Source organism: Equus quagga, chromosome 16 (genome assembly GCF_021613505.1).
Source record: "Equus quagga isolate Etosha38 chromosome 16, UCLA_HA_Equagga_1.0, whole genome shotgun sequence".
NCBI lineage: Eukaryota > Metazoa > Chordata > Mammalia > Perissodactyla > Equidae > Equus > Equus quagga.
This window is the reverse complement of record NC_060282.1, coordinates 2,469,039-2,487,942: the sequence shown is the minus strand read 5'-3', so window position 1 is coordinate 2,487,942 and position 18,904 is coordinate 2,469,039. Positions and strand designations below refer to the sequence as shown.

General features: G+C 61.3%; 1 protein-coding gene across 15 annotated transcripts in view; it reads right to left on the bottom strand.

Annotated features, from left to right (window-relative positions):
- The window catches only part of TSNARE1 (t-SNARE domain containing 1), a 167,917-nt gene that overhangs the window by 51,309 nt on the left and 97,704 nt on the right, over window positions 1-18,904 (bottom strand). For 7 of the 15 annotated variants that reach the window (XM_046642018.1, XM_046642017.1, XM_046642016.1 and 4 more), the window contains 3 exons: window positions 12,611-12,683; window positions 10,694-11,173; window positions 1,683-3,002 (listed from right to left, as the gene is read on the bottom strand). In XM_046642018.1, the coding sequence (XP_046497974.1) occupies window positions 2,410-3,002; window positions 10,694-11,173; window positions 12,611-12,683 (1,146 nt within the window). In that variant the 3' untranslated portion in view covers window positions 1,683-2,409. The other 8 variants (XM_046642021.1, XM_046642022.1, XM_046642031.1 and 5 more) reach the window with 8 other exon arrangements.

The window sequence follows — 18,904 nt, the reverse complement described above, 5'->3', positions numbered from 1 at the left end:
ACCTGGAACCTGAGTGCAATGGTGGGAGTCTCGCAGTCATCGTGGACCAGGATAACCATGATGGAGGAGGGCACTGAAAGCCGCCTGGGTCTCTGCGGACTGTGGAGCCACCTGGCTAGCTCTGGATCACCAACCTCCAGGTTTCTACATGTAAGAGCCACAATGCCTATCTTCTTTAAAACACGCCATTCTGGGTTTTCTGTCAAATACATCTAACTAGTTTTAACTGATATATGCAATAACATTCACCAAATGTGTATTTACTTGCTTAGTATTGATTTCTGCAGCAGACCATGAGCTCTGAGAGAAGAGGCCTCTTGTCTGCCTTGGTCACTTCTGTATCCTCAGCACTTACTACAGGGGCCACCCCAGAGAAAGCTCCCAAGAGGTATCATGGGACCAACCAGGGTCAGGGATCAGGATCAGGACTCAGTGTATGACCAGGATCAGGGCTCAGAGTGTGACCAAGGTGAGGACTCAGTATGTGACCAGGATCAGGGCTTAGAGTGTGACCAGGGTGAGGACTCAGTGTGTGACCAGGGTCAGGACTCAGTGTGTGACCAGGATCAGGGCTCAGAGTGTGACCAGGGTCAGGGCTCAGTGTGTGACCAGAATCAGGGCTCAGAGTGTGACCAGGGTCAGGACTCAGTGTGTGACCAGGATCAGGGCTTAGAGTGTGACCAGGGTGAGGACTCAGCATGTGACCAGGGTCAGGACTCAGAGTGTGACCAGGATCAGGGCACAGCGTGTGACCAGGGTCAGGGCTCAGAGTATGATCAGGATCAGGGCTCAGTGTGTGACCAGGGTCAGGGCTCAGTTGGGACTACATTACGGGTTGACCAGTGATAGCCTATAACACAAGAAAGTAGCGTTCATTGCCAATAGGGAGGTGAATGTCAACCACGGTGGGCATCTTTTAGTGGACAAGAAGGGTCCATTCCTTCCATCTGGAATGAACATTTACGAAGACTTCTCGGAGGTGGCATTGAGATGGACCCAGGATTTGTAGGGTAGAAGGAAGGGTTCCAAGGAGGGGACATCTGAGTAAAGTCTGCCATGCAAAGCAAATGATGCCCTTTGCACCCATGGAGGAAGAGGGTGGCAGGGCACTGGGCTAGACCGCAAGGGCAGTGGCTCCGTGGCTCAAGAGCCTGGGCATCTTCTGCAGACAGAAGTTCCTGACACACTGCTGGCCCCACGGTAAAACCTGAAAACCAGGAAAACTCCCACCCATTGTGCCAGTGACAAAGGTGTCGGCTCTCCACGGTGCTGGGCTTCCCTGGGAGTGCTGGGAGCAGCATGCCATCCAGGTCATGCCACTACTTCAGTATCTTGCTTCTGGAAAAGGCTTTTACCCACAAGGGTCAGGAGGAAGCCGTGGAGGAGCTGGAGGAGGGAGGGAAGTCCAGACCAGTGGGGCCCCGGGGGCTGGGGCCACCCGCCCTCTCCTGCTGTCCCTGACGGCCACCCAAGCTGTCTGGGTGTGGCTTGTGCCCTGCCTAACAGGCCCAGGAGTGGGTGCTGGGCCCCAAGGGACCAAGAGCCAAAGGAGGTGGTGGACGGAGGAGGATCTGAGACCAGGAAGCGCTCAGGGCCGCCGGGGGTGAAGCAGGGGCACAGCCCGTTGGGGAGAACGGGCGGGTTCTGTCTCATTGACTTGGCAGCAGCAGCAGCATCATGAATGCGTTTTTTTGTTGTTATTTTATGCTTATATAAGAAAAATATATTTTTGGAAGAGAAATCAACAGGTACAAAACGACACCCGATCCCGTACAGGACCCAGTAACAAACATGCACACAGATACCGTACAACAGGGACAAAGCTGGGGAGGAATGACTCCAGGCCAACCAGACATGGTTCCCTCTCCCAGAATCAAGAGGACCACAGGAGCCAGCCCTCCGAGTCCACACGCCCACGAAGGAGGGGCTTCCAGGAGTCATGCCAGGGCACACTCTGGGGGCCTTCTTGGCACCCAGCTAAGCCACATTCCAGGGTCCCAACGCCCAAGGTGCCCGTCGGGGAAGCTGGGCCCCCACGCCTCTTCCTGCCGCTCTGCCCGCCGGCCGCCGCAGAGGTGCTGGCTCATCCTCCACGATGCTCACCGGGCTGGTTGGAGCGCAGGAAGCGGAGCAGAGGCCGGACTCTCTGCTGGCGTCCCTCTGTTCCTCAGCTGCGTGGTCCCTGAGTAGACTTCTGTCCAGGCCCCTGGGGGGCCGGCTCCCGGAAGCCCTTCCTCACACGTCACGGAGCCGCACAGACAATGGCAGCGACAGAAGGGGCAAGCACAGGTGGATGGCACTGGCGTCCTCTCTGGCTCCACCGAGGCCCCGTCTCTGCCCACCTCTCCCTCAGTCCCTCTTAGAAGGACTAGAGTCCCTGCTATGCCTGTGGCCTCCAGGGCCCAGACTCTAGGGCTCCTCCTCCACCTTCAAGATCATCCCTGAGAAGACCTCCGGGCCTGGGTGGGTGCCCTGGGGGCTGCCCTGGGAGCCTCTGGAGGGCCCATGGGCCTCTCTACCAGCAGGGGTGCCGTCTGGGGCTGCGGGCGAGGCTCCTCGGGAGGGGTGGGCCTCCACCAGCCTCTCAAGGGTCCGGTTGAGGGCCTCCACGCCGTCGGCCAGCCGCTGGCTCTGCTCGGCCAGTTGCTGCAGCAGCAGGTTCTGCTGAGCCATCAGTGCACTCTGCTGCTGGGACCACGAGGAGAGTAGGGTGCCCTGCCGCTGATGGACGTCCAGCAGCCGCCGCTCAAACTCAGAGGCCTCAGCCACTGCCGGCCTCCCAGAGGGCTGGGGTGGTGCAGAGGAGGGAGGGGAGGGCCGGAAGGGCCCTGGGAACGCAGCTGCTGGGGGTGCCGAGGCCGGGGAAGCGGGTGGGGAGGGCGGGGAGGCTGGCGCAGGGAAGGCTCCTCGGAGGTCCAGGGGGTCGGGCTCAGGCAGGCTTGGCCCATCCAGAGTCCGCAGGGGTAGCCACAGGCAGCTGGGGGCCTCGTCCTCCTCGTCGGCTAGCAGAGGGAGACAGGAAATGTGAGCCTTTGCCAGCCAGGATGGGAGCATCACCGGGAGGGACGGGAGGTGCCAGGAGAGTAAGCTGCGTGAGGCCCCCTGCACTCGTAGCTCTGGCATCACAGTGCCTGCTGCAGCGGGCAGCAGTACCCTAACTAAGAAAGCAGGAGTGAGCCTGGAAGACGTGTTCTAGTAATGCTGAAGCTGAAACCTCAGCCTGGTGACTCCAAAGCCTAGGGGTTCACCACCATGCTGCCATCTCTACCCATCCACCCACCATTCACGCATCCCTCCACCCACCCATCCACCCAAGCTGGCCATTATCTATCCACCATCTTGTCTGTCCATCTGTCTACCTATACATACCCACAGACTCATGCACTTGTCTATCTGCCCATCCACTGTTCATCAATCATCTCTCCACCCTCCCTCTGTCCATCTCCTCCCTTCCTTGCACCCTCCTTCCTCACATTCATCCATCCATCCATCCACCCATCTGTTCATCTCTCAGCCATCCATCCTCAATCCTCTGTCCATCTCAGCCTCTGTCCATCCATCCAGCCATCCACTCACCCATCCACCCGCCCAGGTATATATTTGTTCTTTTTTCCTTCCATCCATCCATCCATCACCTATCCATCCTTGATCCATTCACCCACCTATTTGCTCACACCTCTGTTCATCCATCCATCCATCCACTCACCCATTCATTCACCTGTAATACCTGTGCTACCCTCTCAATCCCTCAGTCCCTCTGCCCATCCATCCACCCATCCATCTGTCCATCCATTTGTCTACACACGCACCCATCCACCATGTAGAAGGACGAAGGGTGGACATGAAAGCACCACCTCCCCAGGGCAGCAGGAAAAGCCCTGGACATGGAATCCTGCAGACTGAGCTCCAAAACCAGCTCTGCCTCCTGAGAGCTAGGTGACCTTTAGAAAACCCCTCTTTTCTCTTTTTGGGCCTCAAATTCCTGATCTGCAAATGAAAGGTCTGACTGTAGGGCTCCTAACCCTGACAACTGGCTGAGTGTGGAAGATAAGTCAATAATATTGCAGGGAAAACTAACTGGGCCTGAAACACAGGGCGTGGTGATGTCCTGTCCTGACGGACACTTCCCGACACACTGCAGAGGCAGGTGGGAGCGGGAGGACATCCCTGTGTGGCGGAAACTGTGGCTGTACCTCCAGTCCTGAGCCCCACTCACCTCATCTATGGGACAGGAGTTCCCGATCTGCAATGGAAACAGGGCGACAACAGCAGCACACCAGGGGGCCAGGCCCACAAGCGAGCTGGGAAGGGGTGGGACGGGGGTCTGAGCCTGATGAGGTGTCCATGGACACAGGGGCTGCCCGTGCCACCGCCTCCTCCTGCTCCTCCTCCTGCGCCTCTTACTCCTGCGCCTCCTCCTCCTGCACCTCCTCCTCCTGCGCCTCCTCCTCCTGCGCCTCCTCCTCCTGCGCCTCCTCCTCCTGTGCCTCCTCCTGCACCTCCTCCTCCTGCGCCTCCTCCTCCTGCTCCTCCTCCTGCGCCGCCTCCTCCTGAGCCGCCTCCTGCTCCTCCTCCTCCTGCGCCTCCTCCTGCTCCTCCTCCTCCTGCGCCTCCTCCTGCTCCTCCTCCTGCTCCTCCTCCTGCGCCTCCTCCAGGTCCTCCTCCTCCTGCTCTTCCTCTTGTTCCTCCTCTTGCTTCTCTTCTTCTTCTTCCTCCTCCTCCTCCTCACTGTCACATCTTCCTTCCAAGGTCCAGGCATCTGCCGATCCTTCTGACCTGGCGGCCCCTCGGTGCCCATGGAGGGAGCCACGCTGCTGGTTTGTTGCTTCCCTCTTGAGATGAGGCTTTCTGGTGGTGAGGGCCCCTGGCAGGCATCCCCGCTCGCAGAGTTCTCATTACAGAGAGGCTGGCCCTGGGCTTCCGACAAGTGCACCGTGCTTGTCAGTCACAGCCTGCGCTTTCTACTCCAGGAGGCCTGAAAGGACCAAGCCTAGTAGAGAGGTCCCAGGTGGAGGGCCTGGCTGCCCTCCACATGCTGGAAGGTGGCAGGACATGAGCTGAGACAGAGCCCCAAGCTGGCATCAGCAGACACAACCTCCAGTCCTTCCTCCGCCTCCACCCTGCAGGGAGACCCTGGCACAGCCCATTTCCTAACTTGCTGCAGCATCACCAGTGTCATGTGGCCACCCTTGGACATCCTGACTTCTGAGTCTGATGGCCACTGACAGAGAAAAGGGGGGCCAGCAGTGGCCCAGCCTCTACCCTCACACCCACAGTGCACGCTCACTGCACTCTGGCAGAGCGCAGGCCTGGGCTCTTGCGGCCAGCCGGCCGGCCACCCATCCTGTGTGTGGCCTGCCCCATCTGGGCTTTCCAGGCAGGGGAGGGACACTGGGAAGGGACACTCTGCCCCACCTCCACCTCTTCACCCTGCCCACGTTCCTGCTGTGGTCCACACCACTGCCCCCTCCTACTCTCTCTTCCCCTCTAAGGTGACCAGAGTCCCCTTTCCAAGCACAGCTTTGGCTTCCCAGAGCCCCCAGGGAATGAGGGCATCGTCCATCCATCTGTCCCCAGCGCCCCTCCCCGCTCCCACCGGCACGGCCCCCACACGGCTGTCCACACTCCGGCCTGCAGTGTCCTGAACTTGCCTGGGCGGCCCGTCCTTTAGCCTCTGCACACACCGTCCCCTCCGCCAGGACAACTCCTGCTTGCCTTTAAGACGGAGCGGGCACTCTCTTGGGAAGCCCTCACTGCCTGCTGGCCCAGGGCCCTCCCGGTGCTGGCCCAGACCCCCTGCACCTGCCCGAGGATGCCTGCTCTTCAGGACAGGCTCGGCAGGGGCCACTTCTGCATGTCAGGGCCTAGCATGGAGCAGAGAGCCAGAGTGGCTGAGGGAGTGGGCGGAGGATGGCTGCCAGGCCCTCTTGCTCTGACGGACAAAGCCCGAGACTGCGTGGCCCAGTCGTGTGCTCACGTGGCAGCCATGGGTCAGCAAGGAGGCCCAGCAGCTGGTCCCCAAGGTGGCTCTAAGCCCATCTCAAGCAAATAAAAGTCTGAAATCTGTCCCCCAATCCCTCTGAGCCAGCCCACGTGTCCCAAGCCAGGTTCTGTTCCCTCCAAGCAGGGACGACCCATCCCAGCCTCCAGCCAGGCAAGGCTGGATGCGGCAGGCAGAGGAGGGGGAGAGTCAGCCCTCCCCTGCAGCCAGCCCCCTCCAGGAAGGAGGCAGGAGGCAGACGCCTGCAGCTGCTGCTCGCCCTCCGGAGGAGAAGGGAGGAGCCGCAGAGCTTTCTGTGGGGCAGCTCTGCAAGCGTGTGGCATGCTCCTGGGGAACCAGGGCCACCTCAGCGTCCGTGGCACTGAGACCCACCATGCCAGCCCTGCTCATGCTCTTCACTCGCTCCTGCCCTCATGCTCCCACTGGGCCGGCCAGGCAGGCAGAGGCCCTGGCCCCCCTCAGTGGGGGTGCAGACAAGAGAGGAGGCGGTTCCGACCACCTGGGCACAGACCCCACTGCCCCACCTCTCCCCCCACCAGTCCACTTGCTCCGAGAAGACCCGGTGGGTGAGGCCCTCCCAAGGGCGGCAGGGGCTGGCCTCAGGGGGACAGGATGGAAGGGGCCGTGGGTCGCGGGCTGTCCCCTCACACTGACTTACTTGGTGCCGGCTGGCTCCAGCCAGGAGCTCGCTGGCTGCCTCTGTGTGCGAGGACGCAGCCTCAAGGCTGGCTTCAATACTCTCTGCAAATCAAGACAACAGAAGCAATTACAGAGTGGAGACCCTGAGCACACCCTGAGGACAAGCCCAGGGAGCCCAGGCCCAGGGGCTGCGGGGAGTGGCATCTGTCCCCCAGTGGTCACGGGGCCTCCTGAGAAGCAGAGGCTGCAGGGATGGGTACAGGTGACCTGCCTGGCATGGGCACTGGCTGGCCAGAGCCACCAAGACAGAGGGCCAGGCAGCACCCTTCGTGGCAGGGGCCGCTCACTCAGAGAAGGACAGAGGCTGGGCTCTGCGCCACCTCTGCACCCCTGGGTGGCTCGGCCCCCACCCTGGCCACGGCCTCTGAGAGGCTGAGCTTGGCCTCCGTGCATCTCACAGAGCTCCTGTGAGGACAGCCGGGACCGGGTCTGTGCACACCTTTCTCTAGACACAGGGCGCTGGGCGTTAGCACCTGTTGGCCTGCAGCATCAGGCACGGACCAGCCGGTTCCAACTACGGCGGGGGGCTGAGTGGGGTCCAGGGAGTTCGGGCGGGGGCCTGGAGAGGGCGTCAACAAGCCCCCAAGATGTCATACCAGCAGCACACCTGAGCCGCCCTGATGAGGCCCAGGGCAGCCCCAGGAAACCAGAGGATCCCACTCAGCATCAGGTAAAATGCGCCACGCCCCTTCAAGGCGCACTGTGAGCGTAGGGCCAGGCCAGGGGCATGGGGGCAGTGGGGCATTGAGACTGCACACGCGGCCACAGTAGGAACTAGGTTTGAATTCAGGTGAGGGCTCTGAGCAACTCTCTATGCTGTTCCCTCTTCTACCCACGGGAAGGTGCCCAGTGCACCCAGACACAGGGCTGGGAGCCAGCACAGGGCCTGCACTCAGTGGAGACCAGCGCTGTGGCTGCTGGCAGATGCGTCAGACGCAAACACACATTAAGTACATTAATGCCTCAAGGAGGAGAGACAGGCCTCCAAATTCACGCATTTCGGTGAGACTTTGGAGGCAGAAATGGTTTAATTCAAATCATACACCTCCCATGGGGCGCTGAGCACCTGGGCACCACCCAAGTGGAGTGCGGCACAGGGGCTGGAGGCTCGGGGCAGAGAAGGTCCCCCTACATGTAGGCATGGCCCACACAGCGCCTCCTCGGCCCAGTGGGTGTGCTCCAAGGGGCAGTCCACCTGGGGCCCCTCCAGCCCCAGCTTGGGTGCGGTGGGGAGGGCCAGGGCACCCCCACTTCTCTCACATGGGCAGCGCTGGCCCCCTAGAAGAACAGAACTCTCCATGGTCCTGCCCCATCGAGGGGCACTGCCCTCTGCAGCCAGCCCAGAAGAGAGCGTAGGGAAGGCAGAATCAGAAGTTTGGTTACTCCGTCCATGGCCACCACTGTGGCAGGACCAGCCCTGCAGGCAGGAGGCGTCCACCCAGGGCCCTGCCTCTGCCCCTGCCCACTCACGTGCCAACGAGCCACCGTGCACCCCCAGACCCGGCAGCAGAAGCCTGGTCTCGCTCCCGTCACGGGAAGAGGTGGAAGCAGAGAGCGAGAAGAGCTGCCACTGGGAACAGAAGGCAGCAGTGTCTGGGCCAGCGCTGGGGGCCACACTCCCAGTTGGGTCTTTGTACTGCAACCACACACAGGCTGGGCTGCACCGGGACCTGCCCTCAGACTTGGACAAAGCCTGATCCTGGTATGCACCAAGCCTGGGCCCTGGGGACACTGTGAGCCTGACTCTGCCAGTAACACACCACCCAGCGGCGCGAGTGAGGCCACAGCCGAGGCCCCCACGGACCAGAGAATAATGTCTTGGAGGCCCAGGGCTCCGGGCACAGGCTACAGGCCCAGGGCTGCACCATGGGCGCTCCTAGCCTGCACAGCACTTCCCAGGTCAGACTCAGCTCTACCCTGGGAGCTCCATCGCACAAGAGACCCCAGCTCCCCGCTGGCTCCTCCTCCCGCAGCCCCCACCAGTGACCTGCAGCACCCACAGCTCATGGCCAGCCAGCCTTCGCCTCGTCTCGAAGATCCCAGGCCGGCCGGGGGCAGCTCTGCAGGGCCACAGGCCCCCAGCTAACTTTAGTCTCGGCACAGGAGGCGCTCAGAGAGAGCTGCCCTAAACGGCCTCTACTCCGGGGGTCTACGGGCACCTAGACTCGGGGCCGGGCCTCCAGGGGCCAAAGAGCCCCTTCAGCACCGCTCCCCCCAACGTGTAGGAAGCAGGTGGACGTACCCAAGGCACAGCCACCATGGGGCCTCAGGGGAGATGGCCCCGGCAGAAGCCCTGCACTCTGTCCACTGGCTGTCCCCACCCTCAGCAGCCATGCTATGCCCCTGCAGCCCTTACTCTGCTCAAGCCACAGGCCAGTGCTGACCCAGAGGGAGGAGCTGGCGGGCCTGGGCCTCCAGGGGTGGTCTCTACCCCTGGCAAATCAGGCTTTGCAGCCACTTTCCTGCCCCTTATCTCAGTGCCACCAGGGGAAGTCCTGCCCCCATTCCACTCTCACTCAGTCATTCAACAAACGTCAGTGACTGTCAGCACTGTGCCAGGCCACTCCCAGGAGGAACGCACAGCACTAAGGAACCAGTCAGCCAGCTGCCCTGTCAGAGGAGAGCCCAGGGCCATGGGGCCAGGGTGGGCAGGGACATCTGGGCTGTCTGGGCCTCACCACAGGGGGTTTGCTGAGCCAGCACAGGCAATAGCTAGGACAAACACAGACATCAAGTTCCTGCCACACTCCCAGGCTGGGGACTTGTGGGACGGGTCTGAGCACCAAGGGCCATACCAGTGCCACCACCGCCAGCCCCTTCTTGGCACCCACAGTGTGCACACTCTGCCCTGCAGTACCCACAACCTGGCGTGGCTCTGGCTGTAGGAAAGCGGGCTGGCCTCCGCCAAGCCTCAGAGGTGGCCCCGCCCCAGCCATCGCCCCCCCTGGCGAGGCCAGCCCAGACGGCGCATCCGGGGCCCACACATCTGCCCATCGGCGCGGTGCGGGCTCGCCCTGTGCTGCCCCGCCCACTGGAAGTCCTGCTGCGGCCATCTGTGTGGGTGTTTGTGGCCCCTGCTTGTGCCCAGGAAATTGAGTCTTGCGGTCCACTTGGTGGCCCTCAGAGGGAGCTGGTCCTGCTCCCAGCTGTGTCCTCAAAGTTCTTCAAGCAGCTCCCAAAGAAGGAAGGGTCCCGCGGGGCTCGGCTTCGAGGAGGGGTGGAGACGATGCGCAGAGAGCGGAGATGTGCAGCGGCGTCTCGAGGAGGAGGAGCAGCAGGAGCAGGCGCAGAAGGAGGTGGAGGCAGGAGGGAGCCGGCATGGTCCCTGGGGCAGGTGTCTGTGAGGCAGGAAGGCCCAGCCAACACCTCATGCTGCCCTCACCAACCACAGAAACTTCCGGCAAAGAGGGGCCCTGGGGTGGGCTCATGGGCTCAGGGAGGGGTCAGCGTGCCCTGGGAGGCTGAGAGCCACCAGACACCGCCCTGGCCTGGGGGCTGAGTGACCCCAGGAGAAAGGCCCACATGATGAGAGCGCAGGAGGGGTCAGAGAGTGGGCGAGGCCACCCTGTCCCACACCCAGGACAGAGGCGCCAGGCGGCAGGGAGAGGAGCTGAACTGGGCCGCTGACGGCAGAATGGCCCTGGCCTCCAGGCCGTGGGAGGCTAGGAGCGCTCGGGCGAGTCCCCTCGACTTTAGCTCCGTGATGAACGAGGGTCCCTGATGTCTCTGGAGGCCCTTGGCTACACTACATCATCTGGGGGCAACCTCAGAAGGACCCCAAGCTCAGGCCTGGGATGAATCTGAGCCCTGTTCCTTCACTCCCAAGGTGGACAGGCCCCTTCCCGGCCCTGAGCCTCAGTTTCCCCATCTAGAAGCAGATGGGCCAAGTGGGAGATGACCGTTTCCACGGTCCCTAGCGCTCCCTGAGGGTCTTGCTCTTGGTGGTCTCACACTGGCAGCCCTGGGCATGGGCTGTGGGAGGGGCCCACTTACTTGGCAGGGGCTCAGTGGCCTGGCTCTCGCCTGGGGGGGCTGGGGCTGAGAAGGTCTCGGCCACCATGCGCTCGACGGGCGTGAGGATGAGGCCAGGGGCTGGGCTGCCCTCAGCAGGGGCCCGCGGGCACTCTGCCAGTTTCTTGCGCACCACTCCGCGCAGGTCCCGCCACTTGTGCTTGAGATCGCCTAGGTCCCTCCGGCAGTAGCCCAGCGCGTTCACGGCCTGCAGGATCTTGTTCCACACGCGGTGCTTCCGGGCAGGCGTGCCCCGCAGCGCCCCAAACAGCAGCGGGTAGTGGCGCGTCACCCTCTGTACCAGCACCTCCGTCTCCTGGGGGCTGAAGTTTGGCTTGCGTGTCTTGGTGCGGGAGTGGGGGCCCAGTCGCAAGGGCACGGAGCCTGGCCCGGGCAGCAGGGCCGCCATGGCCAGCTTGGGGCTGGAGCTCTGCCGGCATGTGGCCTTGCTGCTGCTGGACCCTGGAAAGGCACCAGAGGCTGAGGGGGCGAGCGGGGCCAATGGCTGGCTGGGGAGCAAGGGGACAGGGCCATGGAGAACAGAGCACCACCAGGCTTGTGGCCCAGAACCCTCAATGCCCCTGTAGAAGGGTACAGCAGTCCGTCATCCGTCAGTGCAGGAACACCCATGTCAACACGCAGTGGGCTGCGGGGGCCATGGCTATTCTGGTCCCCAGGTGCCCCACCCTCCTCAGACCCTGACCATGGCTGCTACAGGTCAGCCTTCATCTGTGCCTCTCCCCTCCCCACCTGGGAGGTGGTCCCCCCGATCAGCCCATCACTGAGACTGAGTCACATCTGGGTGACATCTGGAGTGGATAAACCATCCTGCACACCCTACCCTCAGCCAGCCAGAGGCGGAAATGGCTGCAGCCGCCATGCTGAGGCCACCAGGGGTGCACGGGAGCAGGTGGGGTCCTGCGGAGAGGGTGCCGTGAGGAGGGCAGCCCGGCCGAGAGCTGTCCAGGCCGCGGAGCAGGGCACGGCGGGAAGCCCGGGTTCTGAGGAAGAGCAAGGGCAAGCCTGCCGGGCAGCAGCCCAGGGGGTGGCATGGCTCACCCTGTCAGGGGTTCCATCCCCGAGCGCAGCAGCTGCACAGCATCGGGAGGAGGACACGCGGGAACTCAGTACCTCCATGTTCCTGTTCCCAGCCTGAGAGAGAGTCTCAGGCACAGGAGGGGCCCAAGTGAGGCAACAGTCGGGCCAGGGACAGGGTGGAGGGTGGGCAGGTGAGCCCCCAGGGCCAGGCTGGGGGCTGATCGTCTGCCAAGTGGCTCTGGGCACTGGGTGCCGGCTTCACTCTTCCGGCAGAGGAATAAGAGTTCCCACCCCTCCTGCTCAGGGCACCAGGCTCTCAGGTAGCCACAGGAAAAACCACATGGCTACCTGATGTGGACGGGCCAGACCGGTGGGGCTGAGGCCTTCGTGCGGAGGAAACACGGAAATAGCAGGGACATTGGCCCCCTCCCAGCAATGCCCTGCCCCCACCACACACTTGTCCTGAGACGTGGACGGGGACCATCAGCAGCAGAACCAGGACTCCAAGCTCGCTCACATCATGGGCCCCACATCTCCAGCACTCTCCACTGAGGTATTCACTGCAGCCACAACCCCTGCCCCAGCCAGGACAGCCTGTCCTCACCCTGGGGAGTCCTTGGGTGGGGAAGAAGACCCAGGGTGGGGGGCATGGAGGCCAGGACTCTAAATAAGCAGAATGGATGGGCCACCCTCTTACATGAGCCTCCCCTGCCCGGGCCTTCGTCAGGGGTTGGGGGAGACCCGGGGAGGTAGGGAGAGAGGGCAGCAGAGGTTCAGACTCCACTACCTGCCCTGGGCCTCAGTCATCGGGAGGCAGCTCTGCCCACACCTGGGGGAACGGGCAGGTGGCTGATTACCTACCGACAGCATCTCCTTGCTCTGACACCACAGTGGCCAAGTCCTTGATGATCTGGTTCACATCCAACAAGTCACTCTGTGGAAAACAAGATGACAGCCATGAGGCGCCTGGGGGCTGCAGGTGCAGAGGTCAAGCGCATGGCCATCAGAGAGCGCTAAGGGAGAGTCAAGAACCAGGAATGAGCCCAGAGTCACCTTACAAGTCAGAGTCCAGGCTGGGATCTGAATACTCTCTCCTGACTCCAAGGTCACACCTCAAGCTCTCTGAGCATCCCAGGGCCAAGAGTTCCTCACTAGGCACAGACCCAGGGCCAGCTCCTGGAGGGCTGCAGTCTAGTGCAGGGCAGTGCCCAACACTGTGCTGCAGGCCTGGCCGGGGGGCGAAGAGGCTGTCCCGAGCAGAGCACTCTGTCTACACTGCCTACAGGCCCACGAGTCCTATAGTCACTTCACTCTCATACTCACTCGGGAACTCCCTGACAGAAGGGTCCTGCCTTTCCCTCTCTGGATAACGGCACCCAGCATGGGCCAGCACACAGGCGCTGCTCAGTAAATCCTGAAGGAGTGGGACGGATGGATGGATGGATGAGTAGATGGATGGATAGGTGGATGAATGTATGGTTGGAGAAATGAATGGGTTGGTGGATGAATGGATGGTGGGTGAATGGAAAGATGGATGGATGAGTGGGTGGGTGGGTGGCTGGATGGATGGACAGATGGCTAGACAGATGGATGGATGGATGGATGGGTGGATGGATGGATGGTAGACAGGTAGATAAATGGATGAGTGAATAGCTAAATGGGCAGGTGGGTAGATGGGTCGATGAATGGATGGTTGGATGGATGAATAGGTAGGTGGATGGACGGATGGACAGATAGCTGGATGGGTGGATGGGTGAGTGGGTGAGTGGATAGATAGTGGATGGATGGATGGTGGATGGGTGGATAAACAGATGGGTAGGTGGATGAATGGGCGGGTAGGTAGACAAATGGATGGATAGGTGGATGAATGGATGGTTGGATCATTGGTTGGATGGATGGATGGATGGATGGATGGGTGGATGGGTAAATGGGAGGATGATAGCCCCACTGCTGTCTAAAGACTGAGTGGCTTTATGAAGCTGGTGAACAGGGTAAGGAGCAAAAACTTAGACCAGGAGAACTTTGGGATATCTCCTCCCCTGGCATGGCATGCTGGCCTCTTGCATCCTTCATGCTGCTCAACTCCATCCTAACTCCATTTGCCCAGCAAAGTAGCAATGATGCTCGCGAGGGACACGGTCACACCCCGCACAGACCACACGCCTGGAGCTGTGCTGGGGGTACACACATACCACCACCTTTATACCTGGCAGCACCCGTGAGGGGAGGTCACAGCACCCATCTGATAGTGGAAGTTGGGGGGGCTTGAGAGGGTCCCTCTCAAGCCTCATGACCTCAGGGGCCTCTCAGAAAGGGGAGAGCTGGGACTGGCACCTGTGCCCACTGACACAAAGCCTACTCCTTTTCTGACTGCCGCCCTGCAGGGGACAGCTCCTCCACTGCCCAGCCACATGACCCTCAGCAAAGCCGTTCACCTTGGAGCCAGGTTTCCTCACTGATCACCTGGGTAAAAGCAACCCTTCCCTCCTTGGAGCCTGGCACGTGGCCAGGGTTGAGCCAGGCCAGGGAAGGCTCCTGCACACCTGTGAGACCGGGAGTGGGTATAGGGGGACGCTGCCCAAGCCCACCCACTCTGCAGCTCATTTCGGAGCCTAGATTGATTTCTGCAAGAGTCATTTGACCCCACTGCAAAGTATTACAGGGAAATTAATTTTCTTTTTAGGAGTGTTCTGGGAAATGAAGCAATTAGCATGATCTTAAACTGACACGTGCTATCAATTGCAATTCAATGAGCGGGCTTGAACATGGGGCAGGGAGGGCGGCCACGCTTGGGAACAGGGCCCACGGCCGGGAAGGGGGTGGCCAGTTTGGGGCCTGCAGGTCTTCACTCTGAGGGGTGGCAACAGATGGGTGGGTTCTGGGAGGTCCCAGGCCTGGGCCCATTTCTGGGATCCGTCAAATCCCACTACAGCTTCCCTGGGTGAGGCCGCTGGCTGGGAAGGCCAAACTTAGGTTCCACGCTAAGGTTGAGAAGTCAAGGTCACAAGACGAAGGATGCAGGCTGAGCTAGGCCTTGGACAGACCGGCCCCACCTCCACAGACTTACAGGTCCCGGCCCCAACCCCATCATAGGCTGGCTACTGACTGATCACACACCAGGCTTGACCTTGGCCCCTGAGTGTGCCTGGGCCTGCCGTCAACAGAGGTCTCTCTCACATGAGCCTGGCCTTGGGTGTCCTTGGACTCAGGGACTTGTGGGGGCCTTTCTAAGGGAACTCAGTCTCCCCACATTGTATGAACACACCTGCTAGTGTCCCACTTCAGAGGGCAGATGAGGAAACTGAGTCACCAAGGGGTTAGGGGACTCTCCCAAGGACACATGGCTAGTAGTGGTTGGAGCCAGCATTACTCCCAAGTTTGGGCTGACCTGATCCAGGTCACTACCACCTGGACCCCACCACGCTGGGTCACTGCTGGTAGCAGGGCACCCCTGGCAGTTATAACACGTGGTCAGCACCCAGGGGCTCCGGGCTTTGCTCGCGGGAAGGTCAGGTGGTGCAGCTGCCTGCACGTGCAGGGTTAACGTGTGCAGGCTGTATCCCTTCACGCGAGCGTGGCAGCTGAGGGCCTCAGCTGGTCAGAGCTGCCTGTGGCCCTGCCCAGCCTACAGGGACACAGCCTTGGCAATGGAGAGGAGAGGGAGGGGTGTCTCTGAGCAGGGACATGAGCCCGGTGCCCCTGGGGGCCCAGGACCCTCAGGCTGCCTGCTAGGGTGGGGGTGGAAGCCAGAGTGGCTGTAAATCACTGTGGCCTGGCCTTGGTGTGAACACAGCTACTACACTGGGTGCTTCCTGTCTGGAGCAGCATCAACCCCAATAACCTGGGACAGCCCATGAGGGAATGGGGGGTCCGCAGTCCAGCAGGGGAGGCCCCCTTTGGAGATGCAGTGGCCAAAGTGACTGCCCAACTCGCTGTAAAATCACTGGCGCCATGGCCGCTGACCAGGGCGTGGCCCCTTCCGGGCAGGAGGTTTCTGTAGCAAGCAGCCCTCCGAACAGTCAGTGCTGTTTGGATGAGGCCGAGGATGGCTGCCAGGAGCCGGCACCTGCTGGCCCTCTCAGGCTGGGGTGCCCCGCCCAGGCCCCTGCCATCCCCTCAACCACACCAGCAACACCTGCCGGGACCACGCACAGGACCATGTCCAGAGTGGGACAGACAGAGCCAGGTGGGCTGCTGCCAGGGGCTCCCATCCATTCCTGGCTAGCCAAGCAGAGATGCCTGGGAGTGGCAATAATGCGGTCCACTGGCGTGAGCTGAGACACAAGGTGTTTGCTCGTGCTCCAATGCCCAGGGCACTCTGGGGGCGGTGGAGCCACAGGGGAGGTGGGGCCTTACTTGGGGTGACCCACACTGGACAGTGCCACCAACAGCACCAGCATCTCAGCATCCAGAACTCACCATCAGTGTTGTGCATTCACTGCCCTCTTGGAAATCAACAGGACCTTCCACATGGACGGCCCTTTTTCATTTGCACTCTCCCTCTTCAAAAAGCCTGAGGCCCAGACTGCTGACCTGCGCCCACCCCTCAGCAGACGGTTCAGCAGACCTTGCAGGAGCAAGGCCAGCCCCACGTCCTCAGCAGACAGCCCCCCCTCAGATCTGTGGCCCCTCTGACAAATTTCATTCATCTTGAACAGAAGCTCAGGCTGGGCTCCAGGAACAGCAACGCTAAGAAGCCCCACCTGTGCACTCCAGGAAACGCCTTCTGCAGAGGGCCCTCCCCAATGACTCAGACACGATTCAAGGACCCCTTCTGTTCACCCAGGACACGGCCAGGCACAGACCCCCGGGTTCTCAATCTGTGCCTTGTACACGAGGGGCTCAACAGCTTGTCCCCTGACCCGTGGGACAAAAGGCCTGACAACCAAACTGTGAGCCCAGCTTCCCTCCCACAAGGCCCGGCCTTGGGTCCCTCAGAGAGCCAGCTGCCCTGGGGCTCGGACACATCCTGGTCCAGCCACCCCTTCACCCCCCTACACCCAGCTCCTTCCAGCTGTGCTCACTCCTGCCAGCAGGAGAGAACCCCTCTTCCTAAGTCTAGAGATGCTCGCCTACCTTACAGCCACAGCTTCTCCTTATGGCGAGAGCCCCCCACCGCCCCCGCAGCATTACTTCCGAACAAAGACTCTCCCTGCTCAAACACATCAGCAAACACGTTGGGGGATGAGTGTGAGGGCCACGCACTTCAGCTGGTCTGAGGCCGCGGGAGCGAGGGCAGGGTGAAGGGGACACTGTGCGGGGACCAGGATGACCAGTAGGCACGCTGGAGCCTGACCTTGGCCTTGGGCCACCCTGAAGGGGTCAGCAAGATGTGCTCTCCACCCAGAGCAGACAAGACTGCCAGAAGGGGGTGGCAAGCTTGGACCCGCAGACTCCTCCTGGATCCCCAGGCAGCAGCCTCCTACATGATCTCAGGCTGGCTCCGAGGGGCTGCTCAGGGCACGGGGACCCCAGAACCCCGGCTCCTGGCCAGATCAGCCTATGGGCTCAGTCTCCCTCCTGCCAGAAGGATCTGGGGCTGGAGCCTGCGCCCTGCTGACTGTCCTAGTCGTGGAGAGCAGGAAGGCCCTGGATGCAGGGCAGTGCGGTCCCCGCCCTCTGCGCATGGCAGAGCAGGGAGGTTGTGCCTCCTCCTCCAAGAGCACTCTCGGGCACCGGGGCTTCCCATGGAGAACGGACAGGGGCTGTATCTCACTCACCCCAGCACCCAATGCTTGTCTGCAGAACGGACGGGGTGATGGGGAGCTGGCCATGCCCCCGTACCTGCAGCAGAACAGGGCAGGTGCAGGCGGCTGGGCTCTGGAGCCGGGCCTGTCACTGACGGGGGGCAGACCTGATGACGGGCCAGGAGAAGGAGGGGTCCATGAAAGGGGGCGCAGATGGGCAGCCTCAGCAGCAGGGAGCAGCACATACAGAGAGGGAGTGTCTGGGCGCAGGCAGCTGGCACGGATGGTGTCCCCTCAGTCACTGTGCTGGGTGCCTGGGCACCGGGCAGGGCTCAGCTCCTGACGGAGGATGCCAGGGCAGGTGGAGCCACCAGGAGGCGAAACGGGAACCCAGTTCCAAGCAGAAGTTCAGTCCCCAGTCCTGGGGTTCGAGCTCAAGGCCAGGCTGGTCGCGGCTTGAGGAAGGGGGCCTGCCCTGGGGGCCCAGAAGCCCCTGCACAGCTGCCCCAGGATGGAGCCCCCGGGGGCGTGGAACAGCCCAGTTGTGACGCACGAGGGTGGCAGACACCGAATCGTGTGCCGGCCGCGGGCACCAGGGAACCAGGGAGCAGGAGAGCAAGGGAGAGACTAAAAAAACACCTTAAATTAGTAAATGTTTAAATCATGCAATTATTTTCCTGATTGCTTCTAAAACTAGAACTCATTAAAAGCTCTCACGGAATCTTCTTTCTCTTCTTTTACTGGCACTGCAGAATAACAACCTTGCATGGGACATAATAAAACCTTAGTGTGCGTGTGTGACCCTGTGTGTGTGCGTGTGCGCATGTGTGTTCCCTTCATTTTCAAGAACGAAAAGAAAGAAAATACCACTGCATTTTCTCTATCACACAATCTCTTCTTATAATTAGGATCTTGGCAACCATCCACCTACGAAGACAACTGTTCCAGTTAATGGAACAGCCAAACTTTATTTGATTTATTCACGTATTTATAGTCAGATATCAGCCAGACCAACCACCCCCTGCATTCCAGCTGCACAGTGCCAAATACAGGGTGGGAGCTGGGCCCCGGAGGCTCTGCCCAGCCTGGAGGCCTTTCCTGGCCCCCTCCTCATCCCCAGCCTCCTCCGTCCTAGTCCTGCCAGGTAGCCATGGCAACAGAGCAGCTGGTGGGCTCTGAGTGCTGCACCTGGGTCAGGTGACACAGCCACTCTGGAGCGGAGCAGGGATCACCAGCCCCACAGGTGAGATCAGGTGAGACAGACCCAGCAGGGGAGGCTGGCGCAGACACAGCAGTGCTGGCAGTGACCTGGCTGTGGGCAGACGGGTGACGCTGGTTCCAGCTCAATCGGTTGGACCAGTGCCTGGCAAGCCTGCCCATGCTGGCAATGGCTAGGGGCACGTGCCTATGTCCTTCGACCTCCCCTGCCCTAGAGAGACTGGGCACTGCCTGGCCCTCCAGACAGGAA